Here is a 16,620-nt window from a genome sequence, read left to right on the forward strand (position 1 = left end):
TTAAAGAAATATAGAGCAGCTGTTTAAAATCTGCTCTGTGTTCCTTGTGCGGGTGGCACCCCGCCTGCACTTCTAAAGGGGATTAGAGATCCCCTTGTAGGCGGGTGCAGTGAGTGTCTGCACCCGCCTGCAAGGGGGCGTCCGAGGGGTCTATGGGACCCCTTTTCTCCCCACCAGAGGGCTGCCTTTAGAACATGCACTGTAAGCGCATCACCTTTTTATGGCACACTTTCAGTGCGCCTTCTAAAGTCATGTTTGCCTCTGCGCCCATGTCAGTAATACGGCGCTAGCGCAGAGGCCAAGCGATTCCTTCATTTGTATGGGGTCACGCTCTCAACTGAGGGAACGCCCTCTGATAATAGCGCTGGCGCCATATAGGCATCAGTGATAACGGTATTCCAGAAATGGCTGGACAAGCATCAGGGGCTCCTTCTGTAACTTCAAAGTGCCTCAGGGGTTCACAAAGCGTGCACAAATGCCTGATGCACCCCCGGGCACTTTACGCAATATGGCCCCTGACAGGGATCCATCACAGACATCTGTTTGCAACAGTCCTTACAGGGTTTGAAACCTGTCATTTAAGGGAGTACATTGAAGAAATATATGTGAAAAAACGAGGTAAATCTCTCTTGAGAATTGAGAGGGAGCTCCAGATCCACGCCTAGAGGCTTGAAAAGAAAAGATCTAACATCAGTGTGGAGCTGCAAGGTACTGCTGAAAGGTTTGCAGATCAAGTCTGACACCAGGAGAATATTCGAAAGGTGAGAAATCTGCAGCTAGAAGTCTATCAGAAATAAGTTTATTATCTCATTGATGATGGCACTACTTCACACCTCAATCTCATCAAAAACAGTATGTGAAATGACATGCCCCAATTATTAAGAAAGACAATTTCTTCACCTGAACACAGGAATGAATCAAAAGTTCATCCCGAAAGTACCTTCAGGCTTCCATCTCAGTGAAGAAGTGGTCCTTCATTCACTCTTCCTAAATACTGCCTCACTTGCTGAGAAATCACTGCATTCTGCGAATGTGCGCAGATGTTTTAAATTTAAGTAGCACTTACAAAAGACTAAACACATTAAGGAAAGCGGCCAGTTCTTCGTGACCTTTGAACAGCTTGGAAGGGGATATGCCACTTTCCAGAAAAGGCCTACCAAGATGGCCTTCAAACTGCATAGTGTTCGGACACGAAAATGTAAATGGATCTCAGAGGATGGAAACGCACACTTCTCCAAGAGTATGGACTCAACAGAGGCATTTTATGGAAGAGTGCCCCTGCCTGACATTTGCCGGGCTGAGGACTGGAAAGTAAGGGACACATTTACAAAGCTCAAACGCAGCAGCACACTCTTTGGACTGGTAGTTCTGCGCAATAAAGGTTTGGTTATGATAGTAAGATTAAATTCAGTTCACGAAATATAAGCCTGTTCCCACTTCATTCACTCCTATGTTATCTTAACTTTAGCATGTATTGTGTTTTATTGCAGCATTTTTGGATCACTTACAACACCTGTGAGGGGCACTAAAGCACTTGTGGGTCTCTGGTAGGTCCACTGCTCAATAACCAAAAGTTATTTACCACTAACTACAGCTATTTAGTATTTAGATTCACATGGAATTCTTCTTTCTATCCTTTTATGGATTCTTTATAATTGTTTCATTCCTTTCACTCGTGCTTTCAAAATCTGTGGCAGGTAGCCTTTTAGAAAAGAGAGGGATGAGAAGAGGTTAGAAGATTTCAGAGCACTTCGTATCATTACCTGTAGTCTGGGGGCAACATAATGGGGAGGATGAGCTAATAACAATACCAAAATGTATTCCGCTGCATGAATGCATTCTTATACATTACCCTGTTTGCGGTTGACCGGATATACATCTTAATGAATGGGAATATTACTCATTTCACTGCCCTACTGATGTATATATATTTCCTGAAAGGGTGTAAACAGAATACCATCTGATGGTGAGGACACTGAAAAGAAAGTTCTCTTGAAAGGCTCTGTGGCATTCTCTAACACAACAATTCTAGCTGGTTACAGTCACTTCGTCCTCCAGTGATCCCTCGGACTATTGTCATTGAAAGTCTAATTCTTGCCAGATTGTTTGCATTCAATGTCTGAAATATAGAAGTACAGTAAAACAGAAATAAATGGGTCTAAAAGTGAGTTGCATTGTCAGACTGGAATTTTACAAAGGTCAGATATAGATGTGGCTAGGGCTATCAGCTTTGCCAGACAATCCAGTAATGGGACCAGTTTTTCTTGAGAAATGTTGAGACATGCTCAGAAGCATGCAAGGGTAACTGCTTTAGATAGAGATGATATGACCTCATTCAGAATGGCAACTAGGTGCCAAAAGTGTTCCAGGCACAAATTTGTGGGTCCTTTGTCTCGCCATTGATCCTTTTACAAGCTAATAGTCTAAAGTTGGAAAGACCAGAGAACCTTTCTTCTGAAGATGTGCCACCATTAGCACCAGACATTTTGTGAAGTTTTTCAGGCCCAGTGGAAGGGCTATGAACTGGTAATGCAGCCGAGCATAAGAAAATCTCCAATGTGACCTGTGGTTCCAATGGCTAAAGATATAAAATTAGGCATCCCAAAAGTCCAAATACATCAGAAATTCCTATTCTTTAAGTAAGGAAAAGACCCTTTGCAGTGTTACCATTTTGAAGGACTGCATTCTCAGGAACTTGTTCAATTTCCAAAGCACTAAGATGGGTTTTCTCAAGCCCCCTGTCATTTTCTTGACCAGCAAGAACTTGAGTAGAAGCCCCAATTATTGTTCAGTACCTACTTTACTGAATCCTTGAGGAGGAGGTTGAGAATGTCCTGTTACAGCTCCCAGGTTGGTGGATGGCTTTTCTAAGAATTCTAGAATAAGCCCCCAGTAAACAATCTGGAGTTCCCAATGTTACGTAGTTATTTTCTCTCATTCCAAGATAAAATCTGATTTTGTCCCCTCATACTGCATGGTTATTGGTGATGGCTGGCAGTGCTGGAGCCCGGTCCGGTTGTGCATTTCCTTACCTTGTTTTTGCACAGTTTCTGTTCTCCTTTTGCTAAGCTTTGTTGTAGTTTTATTTGAGCCTTCAAGGATATATCATCATAATGACCCCTATCTTCATATTGACCATCCCTGTAGCTTCCTAGTGTCAATTCTGGCTCATTTTCTGGGATACAATTAGCTCCTCATTGTTCCAGACTGTATACAGTCTAGGACCGTACTTTGAAGTAAAGTTAGACAACCTCTTCTTCTTCCACTGCATTTAAAATGGGAGTAAATAGAGGGTCAGGCGCTTTAACTGAAGAAGGGTGTTGGGCAAAAACTTACAGGCACTCCCAACAATGGTGATTTATATCTTTCCTAAGCAGACACTTACTGTTGCCAACAGTGTCACAGATGGTGGAAATCCCAGTTGTGGAGTTACTATTGACAACTTGAGTATATGGATATCTACTTGATAATGTCAAGTAGAAGCCCTTCTATAAAGAAATGGCCATGGAGGAAAGGTGACAGCAACAAGGTGGGCAATAAAGACAAGGTGGCAGGCAATGAGGTGCACGTCGATGACAAAGTCAGTGATAAGGCTGTTGTAGACAGACAGGTGTCATGGGTGGCTTTTCAGCAGAAAGAACTTTGCTCACTGTCTTTGAAGACTGTTTTAGCAGGGAAGGTATCAGCCGCAGGCAATTTTCGCACCATTTATCTGGACAATGATGGTAGGCAGCTGCATCAAGAGGTAAACTGCATTTTTGAAAAAGAGGTAAAATTTACTGGTGCTTCTTTGGTGAACCATTCAGTCATCTCCAAGTGTTTCCTTTTGTGCACCATTTTTGCTGAAGTTATTGGAGGGGCACTTCTCGCAGAATCATCCACTGAGTAGGTGTCATCACCAGATGTGGGATCATGTCATTTCTGGTCTTTTCTCTTGAAGAAATAAAACCAAGGCACCTTTCTTTCTTGAAAGAGAAGACATTCCAAAATGTGGATGCCCTGTGGTTGAGATGAATGAAACAAATGCACTAAGGGTCCCACAAGCTGAGCAGGTTTTAGAGCAAGATTTTTTTGCCTTTTGAGGAGAGGCGGGTATTCTGGAAACTTTCTACCCGGCCCAGAACAAAATACAAAACTCAGAAACAAACACTTCAATCTGGTAGATGAAGTTGGGGCAGGGATGCAGAGAGAAGAAATAGTAATCCTGGAGTTTGAGTTTAGTGGAGTAGACGGACAGAGCTCCATTCTGGGACTTCCTCACACTCAACATGCTGTAGAAAATCCGAGCTATCAGGGCCTCTTGGGGAGATAGTGCACTCTGGGTCAGTGCAATCACCTCTTTGCTTTTGGTTAAGGTGCCTTGAAATAATGCAAACGCGCTGCTAAATAAACATGGTTCCTGGGACTATCCCCATTTTATTGCTGTTTTAAACTACCAGGTAGTCTAAGCGTGACGGTGGGGAATAAGTCAAGATTATCAGTCTATTAAACATTCAGTGTTGGGGAATCTGATGTATATCTATTAAAAATGTGAACAGCTTTTCAGTAAATAAGATTCATATAAGAACAATTTGTGCTTTGAAACTGAGAAGGCCCAAGTGTGAGCAATGCTAAAAAGGGACTTTGTTTATATGATGAGGTTGAAAATCTAAGCTGGGGTGGTCTCTGGGGGACATAGAGCTTACAGCACTTACACCTCACTAGCTGAACCTCGTACCATCTTAGTGAAGTGGATACTGGCACAATGGCTGAGTGATTAGAGAGCTCACTGTTGAACTGATGACAAATGCCAGTTTCTGGATGTCAAGAGTTTCAATCCAGGAAAGTCAGACTCAAACTTCAATTCTTCCAAGGTGGGTAAATTAAGTGCAATAAATTGGATAATGGTAATATTTTTTAGTTACAGCATTTAGAAACTACATAAGTGCAGTAAGCAGCACTATATATTAAAATAAATGTATTAGTACATCATTATTATAACTATTAAGTTATTGCCATTAAGTTCCAAACAACAGCTAGCAAGTCACAGTACCGGCGACAGGGTGGCAAAGCGGCAAGGAAGGAAGGGGTTGGCAGACAGTCATTGGACCCATGGTAGCCTGGGCAGAGGCGCAAGACCTCAGGAAAGGGGGAGGGGTGAGGGGGGAGGAATCTTGCGTGGTGGTTTTGAACAGAGGACTCGGAGCAATCTCTCAAAAGAGAATCAGTCACTGACGGTTGCCACGATAGGGCCCGGCAATAATACTTTATAGGGGAATACTAAAGAGATTGTTGTCTCATTAGAGCAAGGGGGACATGCAATCAATATAGTGGAGTGTCCCTTAGCCCAGTAGTGAGCTGCCCCCCCCCCCCCACTACCCAAACAACAGAAAACCTTTGATCATCTGGTGAGCTCATTCTTCGCTTTTGTTCATAACATTAGTGCTGCAGAAGATTGTCCACTAATCATGGGCAACTAAAATGCAGAGATATCTAATTCCAACTCCTCTATTTTTGCTAATATGGATAACAAATAAGTTTGGTCTATATCGGAAGTTGTGCTCCCAGAAAAAATTAGAACAGATAAGCGAGGTTTCCCATTATTCGAATCTCCTGGAAAATATGATTTGGTTATTTTGAATGGAAGATCTTCAGCGGGTGAAGTCGCCTCTTATACTTTTCAATCAGCTTTTACACAATGTCTACTCGATTATGTGATAGTGTCTTTTCAAGTTTTTGGGGCTTGTGAGAATCTGACAGTATTTCTAATGGATGTGAGTGATAACAGCTTATTTGGCACAACTGTGGCATTTATTCCTCAGGAACTTGTGCCCAGGAATTTTGCTCGGGGTAAGACCTGTTTTAATACATCAAATGGCTGTTCTTTTTGGACAGCTAAAATTTTTGCGTCCTTAAGTGCCAAGATTAATGGAGTTCGTGCTCATCTTAAGGATTCTACAAGGGATGATCCCATATCCTTCTATGAATCCCAAATGGTTGACTTTCGTAAGTTGAGCTTTAGGCCTGAAGGTGCTCGGCAGTTTGAAAAATGTAAGGAATGCAACCTAAAACAGATTAATCTAGGAGAGGCTGTGAATTCTGGAGACTCATACAAATATTGGAAATTGAGTGCGGAATATTGTGACGCTAAGGTGACAGTTCATGCAATTGCTAGCTCTGAAAAAGTCTGGGTGGGTTACATGGCTGAGTTATATGCAAATAATACTGAGGCAGTCGACCCTCTGCATCTGAATTTAGATGAAGAAATGTTCGCTCTGTACGGTGTTCCCTTGGTAGATGAAATTGTGGGATTTGTACAGAATGCTAGATTTTCTGAAGCTACGCGACATGATGAGATTCTAGTTACGGTCATCAAAAAGGAGGCAGCAGTTTGAGGAACATTTCTTGGACCGTTATTTACTCATTGTTACGGTTTTGGAAAAAGCCCTTCATCACTGAAGGGTAGTGTTATTGTATAGTTGTACAAAAAGGGGCTTTAGTCTTCCCTGGCAAGTTCCAAGCAGATAGCATTGCTGGATGCCACTGGTAAGCTTTTTGCCCGTAGTGTACTATGTCATTTGCAACAATGGGCATATGAAGATAATAATCATTCCCCCAGTGCAAGCTGGCTTCAGGAGCAATCATAGCACTCCTTGACAACATAGCTGTCCTTTATGCAGTAACTGAGATACATGTTCTTGCTCGGGGGTATGCAGCTATACATTGCATTTATTGATTTATCCACTGTGTTGGATAGAGTAGATCTTCAAACACTGTGGAGGAAGCGCTTTTCCCTGGGTGTTCTACACCATTTAAAAAGGCTTCAAATGAAATTTGACTCTGATGCCTGTGTCAAATTTTGATGGGAGGACACATGACCTGTTGTGCAAGTTTAAAATGCTTAATGGACTGAAGCAGGGTTGTTTGTTGGATCCCCTGTTTTCCCTGTGTATCTATGATATTCCTGATACCTTAAGTTTGGTGAAGGGCGATTCTCAAAGGATTGGTTCGATGTCCATCAGTTTCCCACTATATGCCGACAATGTTGCTGCCATACTGGATTTAACATCTATTGGTTTACAACGTTGTTTGATTGCACTGACTAAGTACTCAGAAGTTCACTTTCTGGAATGGATTAGTTAAAAGTAAAACTTTGATATTTTGTACGAATGATGCAAGAATGAAGTGGAAGTTCCATTGGTACATAGGTTCAGACAAATGTTAAATAGTTGAATTGTATCTCTTTCTTAGTAAGGTTTTTTTCTCAGTGTGGGTGGGATAATGACCATCTAACAGTTTGCTCAAGCAGGGCCCTCTCTCAAGCAAAGGCCCTCAAGAGTTTATATAAAATTTGACGGAGTGTCATTTTGGGCATGCTCTGTCAGTTTATAGGGTTAAAATTAACGCTTCCCTTTGCTATGCGTGCAAAGTGTCAGATATGAGACTGTGGGACTCTTTTGAAGAGATTGAAGGACACATTTTTTGTTAGATGTGTCATCTGAATACCCTGGCAGCCCCTCTTGCTCTCCACTCCAAGTTTGGCTTATTGTTTGCTTATTCCTGGCCTTTAGCCGCTGTGCTGAAGTTGGGAAATTTGCTCGAGAAAGGAGAGGAGGGAAAACTGTGAGCAGTTTTGAAGTGCAAAACTTTCACTATCCAAAAAGAAAGGTCCGCTTTTTATAAGTACAAAGAAATATTTGGGCTTGATTTGCGTGTAGACTCCCCGATGTCTAAACCTGCTCTAAAGAACCTTATAAAAAACTATTTGTCCACTATAAGTCAGGACAGAGACATCTCCTTAAGCCAGTCAAACCCACGGATACCTAGTGCTTTAGGAAAGCTCTTTGGGAATTAAACCTCAGCCCTATTTAATTTGGAATTTGCATCATGGGGTCAGAAGGGTTACACTTTTATTGAGAATGGATTTGCTTCCCCTCTGTATTATAACTGGAATTTGGGATAGAGTCCCGAAAGAAGAAAGAATGTGTGAGCTTTGTCAGCTACATATTTAAGACCTCAATCATGTTGTCTTTGTCGGTCTCATTTTTTCAACACACGTCGTTGCTTTTTAAGACCTCGGTTTCTTAAATATAACATATGCACTTGCCTTGGAGGATCGTAAGTCTGTACTATTTCCATCTAACGAAATAGTCTGTAATAGGATCTATCAATTCTTTAGATATTTTTTTAACATTTCTCAGTTACCCTGGGTGCATCATTGTCCGGCTGCTTGTATAATGCCATTGTCTTCCCACTAGGCCGGTGGCTGATAGTTTGGTAAGGTTATGTTTCATTGCATAATGGCATGATTTTATATTTGCAACTATTAGATACCCTATGCTTCACTATGCATGCCTTTTTGCAGTTGTCAATGTTGCACATTGAAAAATATGTCGCCATTGTTACAGAATATACATTGTCACTTTCACTTTTAAGTTTGACACCTTTCTCTATGGTCAGTATTGTATATTGAACAACGTAGGCCCTTTAAATCAGTGGTTCCCAACCTTTTGACTTCTGCGGAGCCCCACTTTATCATTACTGGAACCCGGGTACCCCGCTGAATCATTATGGGAATCCAGGTACCCCCTCACTAAGTCATAACTGAAAGATGGGGGCCTAATTTTTAACATTCTTTAATTTTCTAAGCAATTGCAGACCCCCGGAGGAGGCTTCGCGGAACCCCATGGGTCCTCGGACCACAGGTTGGGAACCACTGCTTTAAATGATTTGATCTGTCGCTGAAATCCTATGGGTCTTGTTTTTTCCGTTAATTGCGGATTTTAAATATGTATTTGTATATTTTTATATTGCGCTATGCACACTGTGACTTTCTAAATCTGCACAGTTTCCATTGAATGAAGTGTTTATCGTATGACCTATCAATTTTCTAATCAATTTAAAATTTTACTTTTAAACTGCAACTTATGTATTTGTTGTGATAGTTTTATCTTTGGATGTCAACTTATATGTTTTGTCTTCTATCACAGTGGCAAAAATTGTGGAACCCTATGGTCTTTCTTTAATATCTTATGCTGATGATACTCAGTTGGTTTATTCTTTTAGCACCAATGTAAACTCTGACCAAGAAGCGCTATCCTCCTGTCTTTCAGACATCGCTAATTGGATGTCAGACAGCAAGCTTAAACTAAATGATGAGAAAACAGAAGCAATGTTGGTTGGCAATATTTAAATCTCCCATCTCAATTCCAGAAGAATTAAAGAAACTCCTACCCAACCCCTACTGCCCCCCCAAAGGAAACTATAAAAAGCCTAGGAGTATGGCTGGACTGCAAATAAAATTGGCGGCTTCCTGCTTCAATCTTTTAAGAATGCTCAGAAAAACCTTCAAATTTCTTCCCTTTCCCACCAAAAGACTTATTATTCAAGCCCTTATATTATCTCGCCTAGATTATGGGAATGTTCTGTTTCTGAGCTCTCCCATCTGCTTACTAAGGAGACTGTAGATAGTTTAGAACGTGGCAGCCCGGCTACTCATGGACATCCTTAGAAACTGCATGGGCCAAACCAGCCTTAGCCTCTCTTCATTGGCTTCCTATCCAGCAAAGGATCAATTTTAAAGCTATGTGTATGGTGCTTCGAGCTCTTCACGATAGGGGAGCGTCTTTTATCAAGCGAATGATCACACCTTACACTCCTCAGAGATCCCTTAGATCCTCATCTGCTGCCCTAATTAACACCTGCGGTGTTAATAAAGTAAGATGGGGCGGTAGGTCCTTCAGAGCTAACCTATGGAACTCCATCTCCCTGGCACTCCGAATGGACAATTCCAAACTCTCTTTTCGAGGTAAATTTCCCATCAAAAAATTCCACTGTGGTTCCTCCGTCCTCTTTTTAGCGCTGGGAGGCCTTTGGGTAGCCATACGCTTTAAAAATCTATTCAACTTAAACCACATGGATGAATACATCAACAAAGAAGTAGTAACAAACGTGACCCTCTACAAGGCAGTCATGGCTATGTGAGCGCTCCTTCAGGTGTATCCACCGGCTGGTTGTCAAAGCAAAGTCACAGAAACAAAGTTATAGGCAGTAGAAACAATAAACTGTTCTAAAGATCTGTTAGCTGTGAATGTTCCTTGTATAGATCAATATGACTCTGGGAAACTGCAAGTGCCCTCTTTCAGAGATAAAGGCAGGCCTCAAGACAAGGGGACAGACTACCTTCTAAAACTTGCTAACAATGAGTTTCCTTCCCTACCTTCCCACTGTCTCTTGCATTATGGGTGGTAAAGAGAATTAAAAACAGAGCTGGAAACATTGTAATAGCTCCTGCCTACAAGAGGTTTTGGTTCACAGAGCTGACAACTACTGTGTTCTCGTCAATGGGGATTTAAAATTTGCTGGGGCCATCAGCTGATGAGCATGGACACATTCTTTCTGGACGATGTCTGCTCAAGGGTTTTCATCTATTGATTGGTAGAACTATCTTTATGTTCAAATGTATATTTAGTATCCAACAATAACATACCAAACATTGATCTTCCCTACCAAGCAAAGCAGCATCAATTTCCTTGACTGCCTCTTCTTTGGAGCATCAGATAAGAGAGCTGCAATGCTCTATAGGGTATTAGTTTAGGTAGATTTCCACATGCGACCAGTCAAAAAAGAAGTCACTCACAAGACAACCAATGGCTGAAGTCGCTGACAATCTGCCCCATGATATATGCAGTGCAGGGTGGAAAAAAGTGTGAAAGAGCTGCAGGACAATGGATGAAGAGTTCCCACCCCAAACTACTCTATATGTATGTAGGTATTTTTGTATGAATTGACGTATGTTTTTGATTACATGAGGCTAACGGGTCAGCTAAAATAGTCTGTAGGCCTTACCTAAAAAGGCTAAAGTGCTCTATGGAATGCAGGGGTGGGGCTGGGCAGCCTACGGGCTTCTATTTCACATCTCAAAACAATGTTTCCATTCTCTTCACTAAGTGGCATTGTGACAACTAATTGTCAACAGAAAAGAAAAGACAATGTGTGGTGAGTAATTAAATTCAGATAACAGGTACACTTACTTTTTCTGTTCTCGCTGCCACATTTCTCCAAGTATATAAAGTCTTCACAGTGTTGTGAATTGTTTCAGGGCTTGGCAGTCTTCCAGCCCTCAGATTGTCAATCGCTTTCTCTAACCCATCACACAAAGATTTGACCGATGGATCACACAGGATAACTAGACTTTCAGGTAGCACCTCTGGAATCCCGCCCACTCTTGTACTCACAACCTGTTAAAGAAGAAATTTGAATTGCCTTAAATATGTCTACCTGATTAAAAATATAACCTACAACCATTTGACAATAAAATGACTATTATGGTTTTCGTAAAAAGTACTATAATTATCATGAACGTGTCTGCATCTGCTCAAACCTTTTCAATAAAATGGTACAAATAACAAGGATACATCATATTTCTATGTACACAATTACAAGCGCTGGTTGACAGAGAGCATCCACATCTATTGGAGTTACCAGGGGTAGAAGCTAGTACCCCCTGCTTGTTCTTGCAGCCCATATGACCATCTTCTAGAAAACTCAGGCTATCAATCAATATTTATGTCTGATGCTCAGAAAAGTTTACATTTGCCAAAAAGTTAACTGAAAACTTGACTCTGGCACAGCATGTGCCAACGTAGGACAAGAGGTATTTTAATTTACTGATATTAAAGTAGAAACACACCTGGTCAGTAAATGCAAGGAAGAACACATTGGACCACTCAAGCTTATATGTATACAACTAGACCTGAACTGCTGGGGCTGGGAGGAGCACCTTCGTGCTTCCTTGTGCGCGCCCGCATCGCGGACCACGCCTGACTGGCTGCAATCCACGGGAGGCTCCCATAAACGGCAGGGAGCACTCCCGCTTCGCGGGACCTGAACTGCTGGGGCTGGGAGGAGCCCCTTCCTGCTTCCTTGGTCACGCCTGACTGGCTGCAATTCACAGGAGGCTCCCATAAACGGCAGGGAGCACTCCCGCTTCGCGGGACGCGGGCGGTGCCCGGGCCCGTCATCGCCAGGAGGAGGCTGGGCTGGGCCCCACCTCTCATCTGCTTTTTGAGGGTCCCCGGTCACAAAGGAAAAAAGGGAAATATTAATTGGACCTGAGAAGATAAAAGAATCATTGCCCATCTTTGGCCAGACGGTGGCTTCTTTGGAAAACTTCGGAACCTGCTTCTACCCCCTGGTGGGATACCAATTTTAGGAATATCCTAGGAGCTACCATACGCTGGATACACAAGTGACAATTTTCTTTCTTCTTTTCCTTATCTCTTATATTGTGATTCTATACCCGAGCAGATTGCTATTTGTTGGTAAAGTGTTTTCCCTTCGTACTTCACCTTTGGCTAAGCCATTTAATTATTTTAACTGGGGTGGCGCTATCTTGGTGCAGGTAACATAATTAACTAGCGTATCTTATATATCCTCATCCTCCTACATTGGACTTAGAGTGACATCATATAAAACATGGGGAAAAGGAAGCATTCAACATTGAGCCACCCTCCAAACGTAAAAGACAGTACTTCCATACTAAAGTACATCTCAGGGGCTATGGGGATGATAGACAAACAAATTGCCAACGTAGAGGGGAAAATTCTGACATCCAAAGAACATACCACACATTCACCAATGAATGTGGTGATAAATGATGACTCTATTCAATGCAATAATGATGCACTGAATAGAGATGCTATAGATAAAAATAGCTGCATTCAAAATATCTCAGATTCAATTCTCACATCAGACGACCGCTCAAACATCGATCTGGTGTTTTCGTGTTATATCCGTCGTTGGGAAATCGGTTTGTCAAAAGATTGAAGTTGTATGGAAGCTGATATAAAAAAAAAATCTTTTCTCCCCAAAAAAATCGGGTTACTTTGAAGACTATTATGAGATGGATCTTTGATTCTGGCTGTATGCCGGTATAAGGAGCCCTGTGTGACCAGAAGTTGAAGTCATAGGATCACTTCTTCTGAGCTCCCTCTGTAAGGGAATGCGTCAACACTGTCATCTGATTTGACTCGGATGGGAAAGACGAGAATTTAGAAGAACTGTGATATCAGTCACCAAATATTAGAAAGGAATTGCCCTGATGAAGGCGGTTCTACAAATCGGAATTGTTCCGCCGAAACGCGCAATTCTAGGGTCCAAACAGTTTTTCTCCTATGTATTTGGTAGAATCGTGATCCTGTTCTAAATTATCATATGTCACAATTGTGAATGATATTAAGGCTCTACAGTAGAGCCATAAAGAAAGTATATATTCAATTTGTATTTTGTTGTATTCTGTACAGTTTGGATTCTCTGTTTTTCTGTTATGCTTTTATTATCTTGTGTGTTCTGTATTGTATACTCTTTGTCTCTGTCTAACTATTATATATCAGTGTGTGTGTCTTTTCCATTGAAGATGTAAATATTTATATATTATATCTGGATTATTATTGTTTTGTTGTTGTACATGCATATGAAATAAATATCACTTTTTGTATTATATTTATCGTGACGGTTTTGGTTGTTTTATATTGTAAACAACAGTGTATATTAGCTGTAGCTCGTTTTCTTTCTTGTGTTCAAGTACTTCCCTGGATGGGCTACACATTATACCAGGGACCCTCGATAGTTTTCTCTCCACACTGGATTCCTTGTCGGAACGCTTAAAAGCAGTTGAGTGCAAGATCGAGGCAGACGTGGGAATCATAAAGTCCCTACACCCAGAGGCTTCACACGATCCAAAACAAGACTCTAGTATAACATTGCCGATCCTAAATTCTGAGCGCAATTCCCAATCCATTCCTCAAGATAGGGCTGACGACTCACCTTTGATCCCAAAGATCCTGACTAAATCACAGTTACCACTTATATCACCAAGTACTAGTTACATACATTTGACTCATAAGCCTTTGATCAGAACACAATCATTCCCATCAGCACCAACTACCAATCATAAATTAGCTACAACATCACCTAATATTCCATCATTAATTAGGACAAATCACCCCCAAATAGTCAAAAGGAAGGACTCATTGTATCGGGACAAGACCTCCGAAGCCTATATACTTACCAAGCGACTTTTTACATCTTCCTCCGGAGGCAACTCCATATGTCGTGGTCCTGACAAATGTTCCTCCCATAGGTGATCAATATCGGTAAACGTGGCCGGTGTTGAGGAATAAGGCCCTGAACTGGATAGGAACACGCTTGGGTACCGGGGGGTGTGGGGGTCCTCTTCGATGATATAAAAATGGCTAAAAGAGTCAAGTGGACAGGAAACAGGGAGAAAGCAGTGGAAGGAGACTGTGTGGTCCTTTCATTTAAGACCCCAGATTTGGTGCACAGCATTATCCACAAATTAGGCGTTAGGCAAGCCACTTGTCAAGGAATTTCACTACTACCCCTGGGTTTTTTCTACCCAAGATCCTTGGGGTGTAACTCTAGGAACCTACAATCTGTAAATGAACAAGCATTAAATACCCCATTCCCCTTAGCAATAGATTTCAATCTCTTACAACGCTGGAAGACTTGGATTGACTAACTAGGAATTAGAAAGATTTTCCTTATGAAGTGGCCCCGGTCGTAAATATAGAAAAGCCTACCAAGAATAGGGGAGATGTATTCCGTGAGATGGCACCCGATAGGAACATCATAGATATCCACCTGAATCAGGGAAATCTTCCCTCTCCAATAACTTACACTTTAGATGACGGACTACCCTCACCAGGTATAGAGAAGGAGAGTTCTCAACCCCACCAACATATGGAAACAGCTATACTTTATTGGAATGTGGCAGGCCTAACTAATAAGATTAATAATGAGCTTTGGGTGAACTTCATAGAGGATTTTCCTAGTATATGTCTTCAGGAGACTTGGATACTAAATCCCGTCCACATAAATGGCTACAAGACATTTCACACACCAGCTGTACAGATCAACCATGGCAGGCCAAAAGGAGGCCGATGCACATATATTTCCAACAAGGTGTGGCTACACAACCCAAAAAGGAAAATTACGAAACCCTATTATCAAATGATAGAGTGTAATTTTGATCAGAATATGTGCAGGTAATAGACGTGAGACTTTAATTATATGGGGGGCGACTTTAATGTACATCTTTGCAAGGAACCTACGGGAAAGGTGTGCAGTTGGGACACCGAAGATATCGGCATAGGGCCGGACTTTTCACATACCACTCAAGGAGACGCAATGAACTCAGTGGCCCAAAAACACAACCTGTCTCTCTTGTAAATGTATACAACTATACATGTACTTAGTACTTTACAGTGAAATGTAATACAGTCTCACAATATGAGATAAAATACAATGTAAAAACTTACAATCTGTCATCAATTATATGTTTTGTTTAATGTTCATATATCTTAACTTTTTGAAACTTGAGAAAATTAATTGATGCTTTCTATCCATCTACATTCAACAGGGAAAGGGGTATTGTAACAACGTCAGGTCGAGGTAAGCACTAGCATGTAGAGCTGTTGGAGAGAACTGACCAGCGCATAGGCCTGGTGGTTATCTCTGAGATTAACGTGCATCCACTAATAAAACAGGTACACTTTAATCACCGTTTAACACCAAGACGGGTGGCAAGTTTATTTGGCCTGCTCTAAATTCACTTTTGATTTTCCACAGCAAACCTCACTAGCAGGGCTTTTGCTGAATGCAATCTGAGGATAGCTGAGATGAATTGCTGATCACATATACCAACCAGGTTCGCCCATGTCAAAGAGTTTACTCTCTGACTTTAGTACTTTAAGTCTCAATACACCACAGAGGCTAACTTCTAAAGATCTGCCCCACTCCCCGCCCTGTTCCCTCTGCCCAGAACATAGGGTAGTTGTTCAGAGACTCTCAGGATATCAGGCAGAGGTCAAACTGCTAGGCCTATTCCAGGACCAGTTGTACCTGGCCAGCTGCAGGAAAAGGCCTCTTGTAGCTTTATAGTTTCTGTGTAGCTTTAGCAGGAGGTCAGCCTCATGACACTTGGCATGGACTTCTTTGTCCTGGGTACAAGAGGGGGAGCAGATCCAGTCTCTATCTGTACTCTTATGGTCTTCTACAGGTCCAGGAGTCTTCTGAGATGGGCTCCTGGAGGTGCCATTTTTATGCCAGACAAGACCTAGTGTGTCAGAAGGATTCCTGGGCATGCCCTAACGAATGGGCTAAAAACCCATAGCAATCTTACACACTGGGCATTTTCAAGATATCGGAAGCCTATGACCACACTCAACTTGGGCTCTGAGGAGGAAGGGGAGAGGGAGAGAGAGAGAGATGTACTATGATAACCCTAGTGTTCGTCCAAATTTAACATTAAAATCCAGTTTCAGGCAGCCACTGAACCCTCGATTGACCTAGAGACAGAGGTCTGGTAGAACAAAGAAGGGTTTTCCAGCAATCAGACAGTGAATACACTAGCTTTTTTTGGCCTCCTGTTTCCCCTCCTTTCAAGTGCACTCCTAGTGCAGATATATGTAAATACCCGGCAGACGTCAAGCAGGATTTTATACTCCGAATTTGACACTGTAATGTAAAAAAAAAAAAAAGAAATAACAAAAAAAAGTCCACTCTGATTAGATCATGCCTGGCGGAGTGGGGTTTATAGGGACAAAAGACGGGCCCATC

At 41.8% G+C, this 16,620-nt stretch overlaps 1 protein-coding gene across 2 annotated transcripts in view; it reads right to left on the reverse strand.

Moving 5' to 3' along the window:
* The window catches only part of PIGA (phosphatidylinositol glycan anchor biosynthesis class A), a 120,517-nt gene that overhangs the window by 9,000 nt on the left and 94,897 nt on the right, over positions 1 to 16,620 (reverse strand). For both annotated transcript variants that reach the window (XM_069204949.1, XM_069204950.1), the window contains one exon: positions 11,013 to 11,219. In XM_069204949.1, the coding sequence (XP_069061050.1) occupies positions 11,013 to 11,219 (207 nt within the window). The remainder of the gene's footprint in view (positions 1 to 11,012; positions 11,220 to 16,620) is intronic.

Source organism: Pleurodeles waltl, chromosome 8 (genome assembly GCF_031143425.1).
Source record: "Pleurodeles waltl isolate 20211129_DDA chromosome 8, aPleWal1.hap1.20221129, whole genome shotgun sequence".
In the NCBI taxonomy this organism is placed as follows: domain Eukaryota; kingdom Metazoa; phylum Chordata; class Amphibia; order Caudata; family Salamandridae; genus Pleurodeles; species Pleurodeles waltl.